This window comes from Balaenoptera ricei, chromosome 1 (genome assembly GCF_028023285.1).
Source record: "Balaenoptera ricei isolate mBalRic1 chromosome 1, mBalRic1.hap2, whole genome shotgun sequence".
Taxonomy (NCBI): Eukaryota; Metazoa; Chordata; class Mammalia; order Artiodactyla; family Balaenopteridae; genus Balaenoptera; species Balaenoptera ricei.
The window spans coordinates 188,674,792-188,694,041 of NC_082639.1; the positions used below are offsets into that span (position 1 = coordinate 188,674,792).

Genomic DNA, 19,250 nt, shown 5'->3' on the forward strand with positions numbered 1-19,250 from the left:
TCTATATTTCTCTTTTTGTGCCAGTACCATACTGTTTTGATGACTGTAGCTTTGTAGTATAGTCTGAAGTCAGGGAGCCTGATTCCTCCAGCTCCGGTTTTCTTTCTCAAGATTGCTTTGGCTATTTGGGGTCCTTTGTGTTCCCATACAAATTGTAAAATTTTTTGTTCCAATTCTGTGAAAAATGCCGTTGGTAATTTGATAGGGATTGCATTGAATCTGTAGATTGCTTTGTGTAGTATAGTCATTTTCACAATGTTGATTCTTCCAGTCCAAGAACCTGGTCTATCTCTCTGTTTGTGTCATCTTTGATTTCTTTCATTAGCATCTTACAGTTTTCTGAGTACAGGTCTTTTGCCTCCTTAGGTAGGTTTATTCCTAGGTATTTTATTCTTTTTGATGTGATGGTAAATGGAATTGTTTCCTTAATCTCTCTTTCTGATCTTTCATTGTTAGTGTATAGGAATGCAAGTGATTTCTGTGCATTAGTTTTGTATCCTACAACTTTACCAAATTCATTGATAAGCTCTAGTAGTTTTCTGGTAGCACCTTATACATTTTCTATGTATAGTATCATGTCATCTGCAAACAGTGACAATTTTACTTCTTCTTTTCCTATTTGGATTCCTTTTATTTCTTTTTCTTCTCTGATTGCCGTGGCTAGGGCTTCCAAAACTATGTTGAATAAAAGTGGTGAGAGTGGACATCCTTGTCTTGTTCCTGATCTTAGTGGAAATGCTTTCAGCTTTTCACCATTGAGAATGATGTTGGCTGTGGGTTTGTCATATATGGCCTTTATTATGTTGAGTTATGTTCCCTCCTTGCCCACTTTCTGGAGTATTTTTATCATGAATGGATGTTGAATTTTGTCAAAAGCTTTTTCTGTATCTACTGAGAGGATCATATGGTTTTTATTCTTCAGTTTGTTAATGTGGTGTATCACATTGATTGATTTGCATATATTGAAGAATCATTGCATCCCTGGGATAAATCCCACTTGGTCATGGTGTATGATCCTTTTCACGTGTTGCTGGATTCATTTTGCTAGTATTTTGTTGAGGACTTTTGTGTCAATGTTCATCAGCCTGTAATTTTCTTTTTTTGTGATATCTCTGCCTGGTTTTGGTATCAGGGTGATGGTGGCCTCCTGGAATGAGCGTGGGAGTGTTCCTGCCTCTGCAATTTTTTGGAAGAGTTTGAGAAGGATAGGTGTTAGCTCTTCTCTAAATGTTTGATAGAATTTGCTTGTGACACCATCTGGTCCTGGACTTTTGTCTGCTGGAAGTTTTTATATCACAGTTTAAATTTCAGTACTTGTGATTGGTCTGTTCATGTTTTCTATTTCTTCCTTGTTCAGTCTTGGAAAGTTGTACCTTTCTAGGAATTTGCACACTTCTTCTAGGTTGTCCATTTTATTGACATATACTTGCTTGTAGTAGTCTCTTATGAACCTTTGTATTTCTGTGGTGTCAGTTGTAACTTCTTTTTTATTTCTAACTTTATTTATTTGAGTCTTCTCCCTTTTTTTCTTGTTGAGTCTGACTAAAGGTTTATCAATTTTGTTTATCTTCTCAAAGAACCAGCTTTTAGTTTCATTGATCTTTGCTCTTGTTTTCTTCGTGTCTATTTCATTTATTTCTTCTCTGAGCCCTGATGGTTTGTAAAAGGAAAAATGGCGAGGGAGAGTGAAGAATCTCAGTGAATCATCAAGGCAGGAGTTTGGGTTTTGCATCATTCTCCATCAATTGACGGCTGGGTGACTCTCTCTTCGGATGTTATCTTGCCCATGTGACCAGCCTGCAGGAGTCCTTAGGGGCTCTTGGGGGTAGAGAGCTAATCATTCTTTAACTCCTTAATTCTTCATTCTTACTTCTTTTTATCTAGGAAAAGAATCAACAAGTTAGAGAAGGCATGGTGTGCAGTCAGGAGAGCATAAGTCAAAAGTTAGTTTCAATTGCTTAGTAATCTCATTCCTATAGTTAGGTTTTTTAAGGTTAGAGGGGGACAGAAATGGGTAAACAGGAAAGGGGGGAAAGATCTGCTTTCAGTGGAGGCATGTTCTCCCCATAAGGAAGGTGGGTGGGATGAGTTGGGGAAGTGACTGCTGGGTTGGACCATCATTTCTGCTTCAGAGCAGTCATTATCTTTAACAAGTTCATGTTGCCTGCAAATTTGGTAAGCCTTCTATATTTTTATCCAAGTCATTTATGCTCAAGTTCACCTATTCATTGCACACACACACACACACATACACACACACACTCACACTACTGAAACTATTTTAAAATACTACTATTCCCCAAGCAATTGTAGTTCCCATTTTGTTCACACAAAGTAACCGTTTAATAGGCTTTATTATGTCCACTTTATAGATAAACTTCAACTTAAAAAAAATAGCTACTCACCTGGGTTCTCCTAGCCTAGTATCAAAGTTGGCATTTGAAAATCAATTTTCAAGGCTCCTGTTCCCTGTTTATTCTACTTCATTATCCTGGCTCCCTGATGATTGCTGGAAACGTCTCTCTGAGCTGATCCATTGATCAGAACTCTGAATATGTTGCTTGTCTTCCCCACCCCATCCTCACCTCTAGCCCCCATGGCCTAGCTTTGTCCTGCAGTCCCCAAGGCCCCCGTCTGCCCAGCTCTCCCTAGGGCTGTAAACTTGGCCAACCTGTGTGCCCCGTGAAACAGAACCCAGGCTCCTTTTACCCACCATCCTATTTCCAGCACTGCTAAAAGGTTGAATGAATAATAAATGAATGGAGCACATTTGTCCAGCACAGGTCACAGGTAAAAGGTGAACCAATGACAAACGAGTGAAGAAGTACGCTACTGCAAGGACTCCGGCTTTGTCTCTTTCCTGCCTCCCTCACCACCTGGTTTCCACCACAGCTCACCAGGCTCAGATCCATGGCAGATTTTTAAGGCTTGGTGATATCTCACCCTGTACTGCCCGAGTAAAACCTCTGCACATCCTCAGGTCTGCCTCTCAGAAAATGTTAAAAAAAAATGTCAAGCACCAATTACTCTAAGTACATCCCAAACACCTCGCCTGTTCAAATTGTTCTGTTGTACAAAATCAAATACCATTTTATTTAAGACGAGTAGAGCATGGTTATTTTTTCATAGAGAGTGGAATTTAAGCCTGAGAGCATCGCACAAATAACTCTTTTGCCACAGTCTGTTAAGTCTAATGAAAACCCCTGCTGTTTTCTTGATTTCTCTTTTCCAATTCCATGCATAGATATTCAATGGATTTGAAGTTGCCATGAATTTCTTAACTGCTATTCAAAAGCAAAACAGAACAAAAAAGAGTTAAAACAGAACTAAAAAACCACATTTCTGTTGTGAAGAAAAAGATAAAACCAAGCTCTAATTTTCCATAATAGAAGTTACCAAAAATGGCAATCTGTCCGTAGAGTCCCCCCAAACTCATTTTTCTGTGATAAAAGTGTCAGTGTTCACTCTTGTGACTTAAAAAGGGGAGGCCCCATGTGTAAGTAGGAACTAAGAATGTCACAAGTCTGCTTGGTAAGCAGCACAAACAGGTCTTATTACACTAAGCCCCACGGATCTGGCACCCAAACTAAGTCCTCACACTCTGCCTGAAAGAAGAAGATGACACACTTTTGGAAATGGAAGAAAATCATCAGAAACTGATCCTGTCAACCTAGTAGGTGTTTGGATGGGTGTCTCTTTTTCTACAGAAAAATGTTTGGAGCCAGGACACAAGGTTTTCACATTTTAATGGTGGTGCTCATAGGTAACTCACTCTTTTCTTATTACTTGTATAAGGTAATTGGTACCATTGTTAGAGTTTTTAAGATGTTTATTTAGCAACTACTATTAATGCTATATTAGATATTACTATCAACTGAAAATTAGAAGTTTTGAGGAACAGAAAGTAATGAGTAAAGGAAATACTTATGCAAGGAGTCCTTGGACTTTAATTTTTTCTTGATTTCTATCTATTAAAATAATAAAAACCCACCTAAGTCAATTAAAATAGAGAAAGATGAAACTTATATGTATATAGGTTTTTGTAGAAATAGTTTTCTGATAACTTCATTAACCATGACTTTCAATAAAGTGGGAATATAGCAAGGTCATTTTAATAGCCCATGATATTTATATTAAACATAAAGCCTGTCCTTTTTATCCATTAATATAATTTATTCTGATGTAAATACGGGATATTCCAGGTAATAGGACTATTCCCTATCCTGATTATTTTTTGAAATGCAATCTTATCATAGAATCAGATATGCAAATAAAAGAATTTTAGAAAAATAAAAGGAGTGACCCTTTTGAATTAAATGAATTGACTTCACATAAACAAAATAACAGTCAGCTTCAAGCAATCCACCTCGTACTATAAATACATGGACATAAATAACCAATTCATTGTCAACTAAAATACCCAATTAAGAAGACTGAATGACACTGGTAATCCCACAAATATTGCCTAATCCTTTTATCTTGATTGACAGCAGATCTTCTTTGCTGAGCCAGTCAAATAGCCAATAAAATGAGTTTCAATCTTTCTTCCTACTTTAATTTTCCAGGTCCATCAAATAAATATGTCTAACCTTATTTTATGTTGGAGATGTCAACAGAACAGATTTTAAACAAAGTAAAAGCATAAATTACTGTGTATCATTCTACTTTTAATATCTAATTCTGCTTATTTTCTTCAGACTATTGACCTAAATACGGGCTTTCTCTACTTTTTTTTTTTTTTTTCCTCCATGAAGGTAAAATTTAAAACTAGTTTCTCTGTTTATATTTAAAGAAAATACATAATCAAGTGATTGATAGTTATGTTGTGAAAGATTAAATATATAAATTTCAGTAATTACAAGATAAAATACAGTAAGCAAACGTAAAGAAAGTATCACCCTCTGTACTTATTTGCTGACCAATGGTAAATGAAAGGGTACTGTTAATTATAAAGGAATAAATGTCTGATACTAGGCCCTCATAATCTTAGGTGTGGACAATTTTAACAACTGTCTAGCATCTTCCTGTCTCTGGTTTCTTCCCACTTCACTCTGTTACAGATCCCTGTGGGACTGGTCTTTACAAGAAACCACTTTGGTCTTCTATCCAACAACTACCAGTTTATTCCCCACTGCCTTCCAAAAATAAATAAGTAAACAAATTAATTTTTAAAAAATAATTAAAAACTCCCTAAATTCCAGACCTTCTTCACTCTGGCTACATTTAATCTTTCTGACTTGCTTTTCCTATGTAAATCCTCCATCCCAACTAGATTGTCAAACGCACTGTCACCTCAAAATGGCGTATGGTTTTCCATGAAAGAGTTTTTGTGTATTCATTTACTTCTGCCGATCTTTGTCATACTTGAAAACCTATCTAAAATCCTATCACTACAAAATCTTCCCAGCGCAGCCCAGCCTGAAGAGCTCTCTCTCTCTCCAGAGCAGCTGGATTCACTTGGAATCCATTATACACTGTGAGTGTTGTCTTGATTTACACTATCATTTAATTTTTGACAAATTTGTCTTGCTTTTCCATTAAACTCACTGAGGGCAAGGACCAGTTTTTATTCCATGTTATCCACAGTATTCTATACACAGTAGATATGTAATCAGCATTTGTTTATTGATGTAATTTAAAATTTTGAGTTTTCTTAAGATTTGTGATGATTTCTTATTCAGTGCTTTTTCTTTAAAACTTGGCTAAATCTTCTCTAATGTTCCCTGAGTTTGATCCTCACATATTTTCCATATACTCATTGAGAACCTGCCGTATACATTTTCTGTATTGTCAGTGTATTTCTGTATTTCCATTATGCTGTAAGCATATAGAGGTCAGGTCTGTCTCTTCTGCTTTGCGTCTCTTACAATCCTCTGTGAGGGTTGGGTACAGGGTAGGGATTTTGTAAATTTAAGAAAACAGTAAATTAAAGTTTCAACTAAGAGGTCAAAATATGGTTGCTGTCAGGAACCAAAGTGAATAATGAGAGACTATAGTGCAGAATGTCAAAATCAAGACAGATGACAGACTTTAGGCTTTTGAAATGTTTGCTCATTTCAAGTGTACGTGAAAACTCTTGTGAGGCAGTTTTTTTTTTTTTAAGAGTTAATTTTTTAATTTATTTTTGGCTGTGTTGGGTCTTCGTTGCTGTGAGCGGGCTTTCTCTAGTTGTGGCGAGCAGGGGCTACTCTTCGTTGCAGTGCACGGGCCTCTCCTCGCGGTGGCTTCTCTTGTTGTAGAGCACAGGCTCTAGGTGCGCGGCCTCAGTAGTTGTGGCACATGGGCTCAGCAGTCATGGCTTGCGGGCTCTAGAGCGCAGACTCAGTAGCTGTGGCACACGGGCTTAGTTGATCGGCAGCATGTGGGATCTTCCCGGACCAGGGATCAAACCCGTGTCCCCTGCATTGGCAGGCGGATTCCTATCTCCTGCACCACCAGGGAAGCCCTTGAGAGGCAGTTTGAAGGACTGAGTCTGTGCAGAGTTTTCTCTGGAGACTTGCTACTGTGCCGAGCTGTAGCCCAGCCCTCAAGTGTAGGGTTGGGAGCTACATTGTAACCCCAACGAGTGGGAGCAGCTTCAAGGAGACTCCAGTCTCACCTAAATTTGGGGAGAGAGGGGGAAGTGCAACTTAGACTAGATTCTCCACCTACCTGAGGAATATAAAAGGTTTTTAAGGAAGTTTATTGTAATTAAGAGTCTGTACCATTTGTGTGAGAAGAACCCAAAGAGGGTTCACATTTGTTTTAAAGCTTATACCCCTTACCCATTCACAACTCTGCCACTTTTATTTTACCTTAGAAAGAGATGTCAATATAGACATTTTTCAGGGTTAATAAAATTAACTTATCACAAAGATTTTTTTACACATGGAGCTGTAATGTTATATTTGAAAGTAACCCTCTGAAAACCAGCCAACATCCTTACAACAAACTTTTGCTGCTGTATCTGCTAGAATTACCAAAAAAAACATAGTTTCATCTTTGTACATCTGTGGAGATCTGACCTAAGACCATACTTCCTCTCCCCCACGCCCACCCTTTAAAGAAATATGTATTTTTATCTAGAATGATCCTTAAATAGTGTCTGCATTTTTTTAACATCTTTATTGGAGTATGATTACTTTACAATGTTGTGTTAGTTTCTGCTGTATAGCAAAGTGAATCAACTATACGTATACATATATCCCCATATCTCCTCCCTCTTGCATCTCCCTCCCACCCTCCCTATCCCATGCCTCTAGGTGGGTCACAAAGCACGAGCTCATCTCCCTGTGCTTTGCGGCTGCTTCCCACTAGCTATCTATTTTACATTTGGTAGTGTATATACGTCCATGCCACTCTCTCACTTCATCCCAGCTTACCCTTCCCCCTCCCCATGTCCTCAAGTCCATTCTATACATCTGCCTGCCCGTAGGTTCTTCAGAACAATTTTTTTTTTAGCATACGATATTTTTTTTTTCTCTTTCTGACTTACGTCACTCTGTATGTCAGACTCTAGGTCCATTCACCTCACTACAAATAACTCAATTTCGTTTCATTTTGTGGCTGAGTAATATTCCATCTTTATCCATTCATCTGTCGATGGACACTTAGGTTGCTTCCATGTCCTGGCTATTGTAAATAGTGCTGCAATGAACATTGTAGTACATAACTCTTGGAATTATGATTTTTCTCAGCGTATATGCCCAGTAGTGGGATTGCTTGGTCATATGATAGTTCTATTTTTAGTTTTTTAAGGAACCTCCATACCGTTCTCCATAGTGGCTGTATCAATTTACATTCCCACCAACAGTGCAAGAGGGTTCCCCTTTTCTCCACACCCTCTCCAGCATTTATTCTTTCTAGATTTTTTGATGATGGCCATTCTGACCGGTATGAGATGATATCTCATTGTAGTTTTGATTTGCATTTCTCTAATGATTAGTGATGTTGAGCATCCTCTCATGTGTTTGTTGGCAATCTGTATATCTTCTTTAGAGAAATGTCTATTTAGGTCTTCTGCTCAATTTTTGATTGGGTTGTTTGTTTTTTTTGATATCGAGCTGCATGAGCTGCTTGTATATTTTGGAGATTAATCCTTTGTCAGTTGCTTCATTTGCAAATATTTTCTCCCCTTCTGAAGGTTGGCTTTTCATTTTGTTTATGGTTTCCTTTGCTGTGCAAAAGCTTTCAAGTTTCATTAGGTCCCATTTGTTTATTTTTGTTTTTATTTCCATTTCTCTAGGAGGTGGTTCAAAAAGGATCTTGCTGTGATTTATGTCATAGAGTGTTCTGCCTATGTTTTCCTCTAAGAGTTTGATAGTGTCTGGCCTTACATTTAGGTCTTTAACCATTTTGAGTTTATTTTTGTGTATGGTGTTGGAGAGTGTTCTAATTTCCTTCTTTTACATGTAGCTGTCCAGTTTTCCCAGCACCACTTATTGAAGAGACTGTCTTTTTCTCCATTGTATATTCTTGCCTCATTTATCAAAGATAAGATGACCATATGTGCGTGGGTTTATACTGGGCTTTCTATCCTGTTCCATTGATCAATATTTCTGTATTTGTGCAGTACCATACTGTCTTGATTACTGTAGCTTTGTAGTATAGTCTGAAGTCAGGGAGCCTGATTCCTCCAGCTCTGTTTTTCTTTCACAAGATTGCTTTGGCTATTCGAGGCCTTTTGTGTTCCCATACAAATTGTGAAATTTTTTGTTATAGTTCTGTGAAAAATGCCATTGGTAGTTTGATAGGGATTGCACTGAATCTGTAGATTGCTTTGGGTAGTAGAGTCATTTTCACAATATTGATTCTTCCAATCCAAGAACATTGTATATCTCTCCATCTGTTTGTATCATCTTTAATTTCTTTCACCAGTGTCTTATAGTTTTCTGCATACAGGTCTTTTGTCTCTTAAGGTAGGTTTATTCCTAGGTATATTATTCTTTTTGTTGTAATGGCAAATGGGAGTGTTTCCTTGATTTCTCTTTCAGATTTTTCGTCATTAGGGTATAGGAGTGCAAGAGATTTCTGTGCATTAATTTTGTATCCTGCTACTTTACCAAATTCATTGATTAGCTCTAGTAGTTTTCTGGTAGCATCTTTAGGATTCTCTATGTATAGTATCATGTCATCTGCAAACAGTGACAGCTTTACTTCTTCTTTTCCTATTTGGATTCCTTTTATTTCTTTTTCTTCTCTGATTGCTGTGTCTAAAACTTCCAAAACTATGTTGAATAATAGTAGTGAGTGTGGGCAACCTTGTCTTGTTCCTGATCTTAGTGGAAATGGTTTCAGTTTTTCACCATTGGGAACGATGTTGGCTGTGGGTTTGTCATATATGGCCTTTATTATGTTGAGGTAAGTTCCCTCTATTCCTACTTTCTGGAGAGTTTTTATCATAAATGGGTGTGGAATTTTATCAAAAGCTTTTTCTGCATCTATTGAGATGATTATATGGGTTTTCTCCTTCAGTTTGTTAATATGGTGTGTCACATTGATTGATTTGCATATATTGAAGAATCCTTGCATTCCAGGGGTCAACCCCACTTGATCATGGTGTATGATCCTTTAAATGTGCTGCTGGATTCTGTTAGTATTTTGTTGCAGACTTTTGCATCTATATTCATCAATGATATTGGCCTGTAGTTTTCTTTTTTTGTAACATCTTTCTCTGGTTTTGGTATCAGGGTGACAGTGGCCTTGTAGAATGAGTTTGGGAGTGTTCCTCCCTCTCCTATATTTTGAAAGAGTTTGAGAAGGATAGGTGTTTGCTCTTCTCTAAATGTTTGATAGAATTTGCCTTTGAAGCCATCTGGTCCTGGGCTTTGGTTTGTTGGAAGATTTTTAATCACAGTCTCAGTTTCAATGCTTGTGATTCATCTGTTTATATTTTCTATTTCTTCCTGGTTCAGTCTCGGAAGGTTTTGCTTTTCTAAGAATTTGTCCATTTCTTCCAGGTTGTCCACTTTATTGGCATAGAGTTGCTTGTAGTAATGTCTCATGATCCTTTGTATTTCTGCAGTGTCAGTTGTTACTTCTCCTTTTACATTTCTAATTCTGTTGATTTGAGTCTTCTCCCTCTTTTTCTTGATGAGTCTGGCTAATGGTTTATCAATTTTGTTTATCTTCTCAAAGAACCAGGTTTTAGTTTTATTGATCTTTGCTATTGTTTCCTTCATTTCTTTTTCACTTATTTTTGATCTGATCTTTATGATTTCTTTCCTTCTGCTAACTTTGGGGGTTTTTTTGTTCTTCTTTTCTAATTGCTTTAGGTGTAAGGTTGGGTTGTTTATTTGAGATTTTTCTTGTTTCTTGAAGTAGGATTGTATTGCTATAAACTTCCCTCTTAGAACTGCTTTTGCTGCATCCCATAGGTTTTGGGCCATCGTGTTTTCATTGTCCTTTGTTTCTAGGTATTTTTAACAGTTTTTTTCTTGTAATTGATATCTAGTCTCACAGTGTTGTGGTCAGAAAAGATACTTGGTACAATTTCAATTTTCTTAAATTTACCAAGGCTTGATTTGTGACCAAAGGTCACAAATCCATGATCTAGGATAGGTCCATGATCTATCCTGGAGAATGTTCCATGAGCACTTGAGAAGAAAGTGTAATCTGCTGTTTTTGGATGGAATGTCCTATAAATATCAATTAAGTCCATCTCATTTAATGTATCATTTAAAGCTTGTGTTTCCTTATTTGTTTTCATTTTGGTTGACCTGTCCATTGGTGAAAGTGAGGTGTTAAAGTCCCCTACTATTATTGTGTTGCCGTCCATTTCCCCTTTTATGCCTGTTAGCATTTGCCTTATGTATTGAGATGCTCCTATGTTGGGTGCATAAATATTTACAGTTGTTATATCTTCTTGCATAGATCCCTTGATCATTATGTAGTGTCCTTCTTTGTCTCTTGTAATAGTCTTTATTTTAAAGTCTATTTTTTCTGACATGAGAATTGCTACTCCAGCTTTCTTTTGATTTCCATTTGTATAGAATATCTTCTTCCATCCCCTCACTTTCAGTCTGTATGTATCCCTAGGTCTGAAGTGGGTCTCTTTTAGACAGCATGTATATGGGTCTTATTTTTGTATCCATTCAGCCAGTTTATGTCTTTTGGTTGGAGCATTTAATCCATTTACATTTAAGGTAATTATTGATATGTATGTTCCTATTATCATTTTCTTAATTATTTTGCGTTTGTTATTGTAGGTGTTTTCCTTCTCTTGTGTTTCCCGCTTAGAGAAGTTCCTTTAGCATTTGTTGTAGAGCTGGATTGGTGGTGCTGAACTCTCTCAGCTTTTGCTTGTCTGTAAAGGTTTTAATTTCTCCAGTGAATCTGAATAAGATCCTTGCTGGGTAGAGTAATCTTGGTTGTAGGTTTTTCCCTTTCATCGCTTTAAATATGTCCTACCACTCCCTTCTGGCTTGCAGAGTTTCTGCTGGACGATCAGCTGTTACCCTTATGAGGATTCCCTTGTATGTTATTTGTTGCTTTTCCCTTGCTACTTTTAATATTTTTTCTTTGTATTTAATTTTTGATAGTTTTATTAATAAGTTTCTCAGCATATTTCTCTTTGGTTTTATCCTCTATGGGACTCTCTGTGCTTCCTGGACTTGATTGACTATTTCCTTTCCCATATTAGGGAAGTTTTCAACTATAATCTCTTCAAATATTTTCTCAGTCCCTTTCTTTTTCTCTTCTTCTTCTGGGACCCCTATAATTTGAATGTTGATAGGTTTAATGTTGTCCCAGAGGTCTCTGAGACTGTCCTCATTTCTTTTCATTCTTTTTTCTTTATTCTGCTCTGCAGTAGTTATTTCCACTATTTTATCTTCCAGGTCACTTATCCATTCTTCTGCCTCAGTTATTCTGCTATTGAGTCCTTCTAGAGAATTTTTAATTTCATTTATTGTGTTGTTCATCATTGTTTGTTTGCTCCTTAGTTCTTGTAGGTCCTTGTTAAATGTTTCTTGTGTTTTTTCCATTCTATTTACAAGATTTTGGATCACCTTTACTATCATTACTCTGAATTCTTTTTCAGGTAGACTGCCTATTTCCTCTTCATTTGTTTGGTATGGTGGGTTTTTACCTTGTTCCTTTATCTGCTGCATATTTCTCTGTCTTCTCATTTTGCTTAACTTACTGTGTTTGGGTTCTCCTTTTCACAGGCTACAGGTTTGTAGTTCCCGTTGTTTTTGGTGTCTGCCCTCAGTGGGTAAGGTTGGTTCAGTGGGTTGTGTAGGCGTCCTGGTGGAGGGCACTGGTGCCTGTGTTCTGGTAGATGAAGCTGGATCTTGTCTTTCTGGTGGGCAGGACCACGTCCGGTGGTGTGTTTTGGGGTGTCTGTGACCTTATTATGATTTTAGGCAGCCTCTCTGCTAACGGTGGGGTTGTATTCCTGTCTTGCTAGTTGTTTGGCATCAGGTGTCCAGCACTGGAGCTTGCTGATCGTTGAGTGGAGCTGGGTCTTAGTGTTGAGATGGAGATATCTGGGAGAGCTCTCACCGATTGATATTATGTGGGGCCAGGAGGTCTCTGGTGGTCCAATGTCCTGAACTCGGCTCTCCCACCTCAGAGGCTCAGGCCTGACACCCAGCCAGAGCACCAAGACCCTGTCAGCCACACAGCTTTTGGGAAATCTGAGGTCTTCTACCAGCATTCAGTAGGTGTTCTGTAGGAGTTGTTCCACATGTTGATGTATTTTTGATGTATTTGTGGGGAGGAAGGTGATCTCCACGTCTTACTCCTCTGCCATCTTGAAGGTCCTCTATCTGTCTGCATATTTTAGAAAACTGCTAGAGACATTATATGTATGCCATTACAAAAGTATTAGGAGGCCTATGTATTCTACTGTTTACTATTGCATTAACCTGCACAAAGTTTATGCATTTTTTTATGCATTTTTCTCTTCTTTCTAAGCTCTGTATTCTTGTAAGCTAACATTTCCTGAACGGTTTCTTCTCTCCTCCCTCCCTCCTTTTCTTCTCCTTTTTTTTTTTCCTTTCATCTTTCCTTCTCTTTCTTTCTTTTTCAGAAACCACGTTATCTATTTTTAGGTGTTTCAAATTCTTAAAATGTGAACTGTTGGGCGGTCTGCAATTTGGCCCTCTAATGACTCTGGGCTTTCATGGCCTGTTTTTATCTGTACCACATGATTTTATTTCATCAGAACTTCATGTATTTGGACAGTAATAAACAACACAGAGTCTAAGCAGTTCTGAAAAGTCTTTTCAAAAAAAAGAAAAAGATGAAAGGGTGTGACTGCTCACCTGGGGCAGCAGGAAAGAGAGAGAAGGAAGGGGAATTGCTGCTGGGCTGGGCTGGGCTGGGCAGCAGCCATGCTCCCCTCCACCTGCAGGGCAGAGGCCCGTGGACCTGGGGTCCTTGGGGAATCACGGGAGGAGTGTCAGGCAGTGGTCAGTGTAAAACGGGTCCTGATCCCCCTCAGAAGGTGCAGGAAGAACAACAGACAGAGTTGGTGATGTCAAGTAGACCTCAGGAAACCAATGAGGAAGGGGCTGGGGGAGGGACAATGTGAGAACAAGGCCTGCTGGTTGGAGTCTCAGCTGGAGCGATGGACCAGGGGGCTCCAAGAACCCCACAAAGAGCCCCGGGATAAAAGTCACCTTGAAACACCTGCCAGTCTCAGAGAGAGTGGAGCCATCTAACACCAGCACCAGTCAGGGGAAACTTTCTGAACCCTTCTGACACTCAGGCAGAAGTCTGGAGGTGGGGAGGGGAGGGAAAAAAGAAGGGGGAACCCTTCCTGGTCCTTTTTCAAGACAGCTTGAAGTCGACCTAACAGACAAAGAAAAAAGATTCAATTCCAAAGTGCACTGAAACTTACATTTCTTATGACTGGCCATCCTATACATTATTGGTCTTTAAAATGTGATCTTAAGACTATTATTAATCAAGGCTGAACAGAAAAGACTTGGGGTCTGTGGGAGATTTTATCCCCCATTAAATATGTTTAAAGGCACAATGGGTGGGAAAAAAGAGTTTTTCATCAATTATAACTCATGAGCTGTTCAGCATTCCTCTTAATTAAATGCTTACGGATTGACTTTTTTGTGTTTTCAAAATCCTGTGAAAATCAAATTTAAGTAAACTATCTTCTAATACAAAAGTTTGAACTTTTCGTAAGTTCAGTTAAATGAAACTTGCATTCTAACATTCCTTTAAAATATAGCCCGTAATTTCTGTGTCGGTTCTGTTGCCTATGAGGATGATTATAGATCACATAAATCAGTTTGATTTAGTTTTATTTTTTCTACTCATCCAGCTTTTTATAACACACATATGCACAGCACTGTGCAGGGACTGTGGGAGACTCTAAGATTGTAACACGTTCCCTCCTTTCACAGAGGTTGAAATACTTTTGGATTAACAAAGATTGTATGAAAGTAATCTAAGTAAAGTAAAATATAAGTACAGGAGGGTCCAATCAAGGGTCTAAATGTATGGTACATAAATGGCTGTGGGCAAAAATTAACATTGGGTAAATTTATCTGAAAATAGACACAAAAAGAGCACTTTGAGCTCTGGATTAGATCAGGTTAAATGCAGTATAAAAATTTTAATCACCTTACAAAGGTCGTCATTAATCAATTCATACAAAAATTAATTACCGAATGCCAAACGTGAGCCAGGCATCGTGCTGTGGTTTAGACATACATTGGTAAATCAAACAGCTTCCCTTCCCTCGTGAAGAGCGTGATCTAATGAGATTCCAGCCTAATATGCTGTCCAAGTAAATCTCTCATTATGTAAAGTTATGCAATTTGTGGGTCATTCCGTATGCCCACACTTTCTAAATAGTCTCTCTCAATGATGACAGTGCTATTTGATTTTGTCATGTGAGGGTAATTTCTTTGGTTATTACTTTTTAATTACAGCCAACACTTACTGAGAAGTCACTTATATGTCAAGCAATGTTATGAGCATTTTACGTGTCTTTACTCACTTAACCTTTAAAGCCCTGTGATACAGGTACTATTTTCAACCCCATTTTATAGATCAGAAGACCCAGACACAAAAAATAAATGTAACCTGCTCACTGCCTAGCTGGGATTCAGATCCAACATTATCAATATAGGAGCCTTTGGTTAAATTTATGAAGCACACATTTAGGCGTGGAGTTAAATAGGAAAATAGAACAGACATGTTAGTAATAACAAAAAACAAGAATGCACTAAATTATCAATTAAAAAACAGAAAGTGTCAGACTGGATTTTAAAAACCAGATTGTAGAAGTGCTTTGGAGTTTAGACATCAATCTTTCTAAGCCTCAGTGTTGTCTGTGAAAGAGAGCTAAACCTATCTGCCTTGAAAACCTCGGGAGATTGCTGTAAACACAAACACATAACGTGGATGATGGTGCCGTCGAAGCCACAGCCCTATACATGTGTCAGTTTTTGTTAACACTATTTGTTCATTTGAACTTCATTAAAAAGCAATAGCCATCACTCTTAAAAAGTGTTATAGTTCTTTTTGTTACCTGGATTAAATGGATTCTAACAATTCTGTAATTAGATACCTTTTTTTGACTTAGAACCAGGAAAAAGAGTAAAAGAAAGTAAAGAAACTAGAAACCAGACCTTGTTATTGGATAGATTTCATGGTTTATACTAGACTTGTGGCAAGGAGGTTTGGGACCTTCCATTCTCCTCAGAAGCCCTCCACAGAGAGAGTTGTCTGGACTGTCTGTGTGTCTAGGGGTTACGGGGGGGTGCAAAAAGTGGAGAAGGCAGATTGCTGTTTCCAAGTAGAATAGAGTGAAATTAGCAGCCCAGGGCAAGACAAACAATATCTGGGAATTAAGTCCCCAAGTAAATAATTTGTGTCTAGCATTGCTCCCAATAGCAATCTATTTCTCTCTCTTTTAAAAAAAATTTTTATGATATTCAGTGTCACATATATATCTGACAATGATAGTTTGAGTCAACCACCCTTTTTGGCAAATAACCTATTTCTAGAGGGAGAATTCAGGGTTCGCCATGACTGCACTTCTGTGCACCATCCATGCAGAATGATAGAATAGGTATCAGCTCCTCAATCTCTGTTCACATTTCACTCTGTTAACAGTCCTACACCTGAGCCGGTTCTGCACGTCCAAAAGATTGTACATGAAGATTATGTGAAAGTTCTATTTTTGATCTGAATATATGTAATTTCAATCTATTCTTTATCATCGAACAGGGGTCCACTGTGAAGAGGACGTCGATGAGTGCTCTTCAAGCCCTTGCCAAAACGGTGGTACTTGTGAGAACTTGCCTGGGACTTACACTTGCCGTTGCCCATTTGATAACCGTTCGGGAGCATTTTATGGAGGAAGGGACTGTTCTGATTTGCTCCTCAGCTGTGCTGATCACGCATGTCTAAATAATGGAACATGCATCCCTCACATCCGCAATGGCCAGCATGGATTCGGCTGCCTGTGTCCCTCTGGCTATACTGGGTCACGGTGTGAAACGGTCACCACACTTTCTTTTGAGGGTGATGGCTTCCTGTGGGTCCCAAGTGGCTCAGTGACAGCCAAGGACTCCGGTTGTAAAATAGCCCTCAGGTTTCAGACTGTCCAGCCAGTGGCACTTCTACTTTTCCGAGGTGACAGGGACGTGTTTGTGATACTGGAGCTGCTCAGTGGCTACGTCCACTTATCAATTCAAGTCAGGGATCAGCCAGAGGTGGTCCTGTTCATCTCCCACAGCACCAGCGATGGGGAGTGGCATGCAGTGGAGGTGACGTTTGCAGAGGCTGTGACCCTTGCCTTACTTGACGAGTCTTGCCTGGGGACATGCATCACGAGAGCTCCTTCTCCATTTGGAAGCGATGGGTCAACGTGTGCTTTACAAAACTCCTTTTTGGGGGGTTTACCAGAGGGAACAGCCCACAGTGGTGTTGCTCTGCTTAACGTCTATAATAGACCATCCATACCTTCGCTTGTGGGCTGCCTCCAAGATGTTCACCTTGACTCGAATCCCATCACCCCGGAGAACATCTCGTCCGGCTGGTCATTAAATGTCAAGGCAGGCTGCACGAGAAAGGACTGGTGTGAGAGCCAACCCTGTCACAACAGAGGACGCTGCCTCAACTTGTGGCTTAGTTACCAGTGTGATTGCTACCGGCCCTACCGAGGCCGGAGCTGTCACAGAGGTGAGAGGGGCCGGGCGCCAGGAAGGCTGTGCCTCCGAGCAGAGCTGGGACAAAACAGCTGGGCCGCTCCTGCTGGTTATGAATCATCAGGAGCCCTCAGGACTCTGCGGCTGGCTGCCCACTGACAGGAAAATGAAGAGGCTGATGATGTACCTTAATTAAATCTGAGTGGATTCATAGGACACCAGGGTTTCACTCATGCAGAGAAGTGAAAAATAAGCCCGTAGCTCCCATCCAAATGGGTTTACATCTTGGTGTTTACAAAATGCTATTACAATTTTACCATTTGTTGTGTATCAGAAATTTATTGTAAATCTTATTTGAAAGAGGAGTGATCTTTTTAGAAAAACAGGACCGTTAGACATGAAACTAGTCAATGCCAAATTCTAGCACAATGCCGCGTGCATAGTAGACTCTCAGTACATAGTTACTTCTTTGCCCTCCTCTCTATGCAATTCACACTAGTTCCAAAATCATGCTTAAGTTTAGCACTTTTATAAACCACCAATTTTATTCAAAGGTGTATTTTCCAGAGTTGCATTGGAGAAAACAGGTATTCTACCTACGTGTCTTAAGAAAAAAAGAAAGAAAAAAGTTTTAAAAAAATAACAACACTGAAACTTGGTAGATGCCATAAACTAATTGATCTAATTTCTCTAGCAAATCAGTTTGAAATGCATTTCAAAATCCTTACTTCCGACATTGTTCCAAAGACTGCTGTTGATAGTGATCAGTACATACCTGTTTCTTTTTATTATTCTCTTGCATTGCAAATGTTGGAAAGGTAATTGCAACAGACTGCTTTGAAGTGCAGCTGTAATTTACCCCAAGATTTGAGAGTAACTTGAAATAGGACAACATCTGGTAAATAGTCTTCTTTGCTTTATATGAAGTAAAATTGAAGCCAGTCTTGGTCTATACCCTACTCCGTGTACGAAGGGCTAAGAATTATTAGAAGCTATTCACGGGTCTCCCCCTGACCACAATATTCATTACAAATCATGGACCTGCTTGACTATGAGGCCTGGCGTCTACTAGCTCTATGTAATATTTTAAAGGGAATGGCAAGTTGTTTTGTGATTTTTTTAAAGGAGAAAAGGGGAGATTATGCTGAAGCAATGTTCACTTTTTGAAGAAAAATTTAATTGACCCAAGGCAATATTTTTACTACATATACAAAATAACAAACAGATGCTGACTCATTTTGACCAGCTTCCAAGTGCAGTGACCCATGAGGCTAATACTGACCATGGCGATGCTACCTGTCCTGGTAAATAGATTCAAGGGATGCCAATCCCATGGCTTCTGGTTTCCTTTCATTTATTTTTTCCAACTTGGAGAATCACAGAGTCTTTAAGCCCACAGTTCCTGAATTGGTTAGCTGTCCCCTCTCTTCCTCCAGTTTCCTTTTCCCCCCGCTGCCCCCCACCCCTCCACTATTAGAAACTGTTTAATCCTCATGAAAATGCTCAGCTTCAGAAGATATCTTTTTAGGGAGTAAGTTCTGTAAAATCGTCCCTTTCTGAAAATTCTTGGTATAATTTTAAGAAAAGTTACATTTCTCATATCACCTCTTAGTCATAAATTTAAAGTATTTTGTATTTGCTATCATCCTTGAGGAATGTTTGCTGGGGAGTTTATTCCCATCACAAAAGATGCTTACAGGCTGTAAGGACAACCTGGAATCTTCCTGTCATTGTACATAGATGTTCAGGAGGAGATGGGCTAAAAAGTACAAGGCAAACTTCACCCAGTTCATGATCCTGGCTCAGCGTTTCCCAAACATGGTACCCATTGCAAGGAACAAGCAGACTGGATGGAGGATTTAGCTGGCTGACTAAACATGACAGACAGACGGGCTTCCTATATTTTAAAGTTGATTTTTTAAAAATGATCAAGTGTCTCAATAAGAAGAGTTCAGAAAAGAGTTTCTCAAAGCTTAGTTCCCAGAGCTGTCGGCAGGGTCATCGCAGTGGATCTTATCGCCCTGGCTGTGTCCAGGAACGTGGAGCTTCCAGGATACTGTTCAGGATAAAGGTATCACCGACCTCGTCCCTCCTAGAGAATATTTGATTAAGAGAGGCAACTGACATATGTTTTATCTTCAGTCGTCC

At 39.0% G+C, this 19,250-nt stretch overlaps 1 protein-coding gene across 6 annotated transcripts in view; it reads left to right on the forward strand.

Moving 5' to 3' along the window:
• Positions 1 to 19,250, forward strand: part of CRB1 (crumbs cell polarity complex component 1) — a 265,758-nt gene that overhangs the window by 198,586 nt on the left and 47,922 nt on the right. For all 6 annotated transcript variants that reach the window (XM_059942885.1, XM_059942896.1, XM_059942890.1 and 3 more), the window contains one exon: positions 16,180 to 17,136. In XM_059942885.1, coding sequence (XP_059798868.1) covers positions 16,180 to 17,136 — 957 coding nt within the window. The remainder of the gene's footprint in view (positions 1 to 16,179; positions 17,137 to 19,250) is intronic.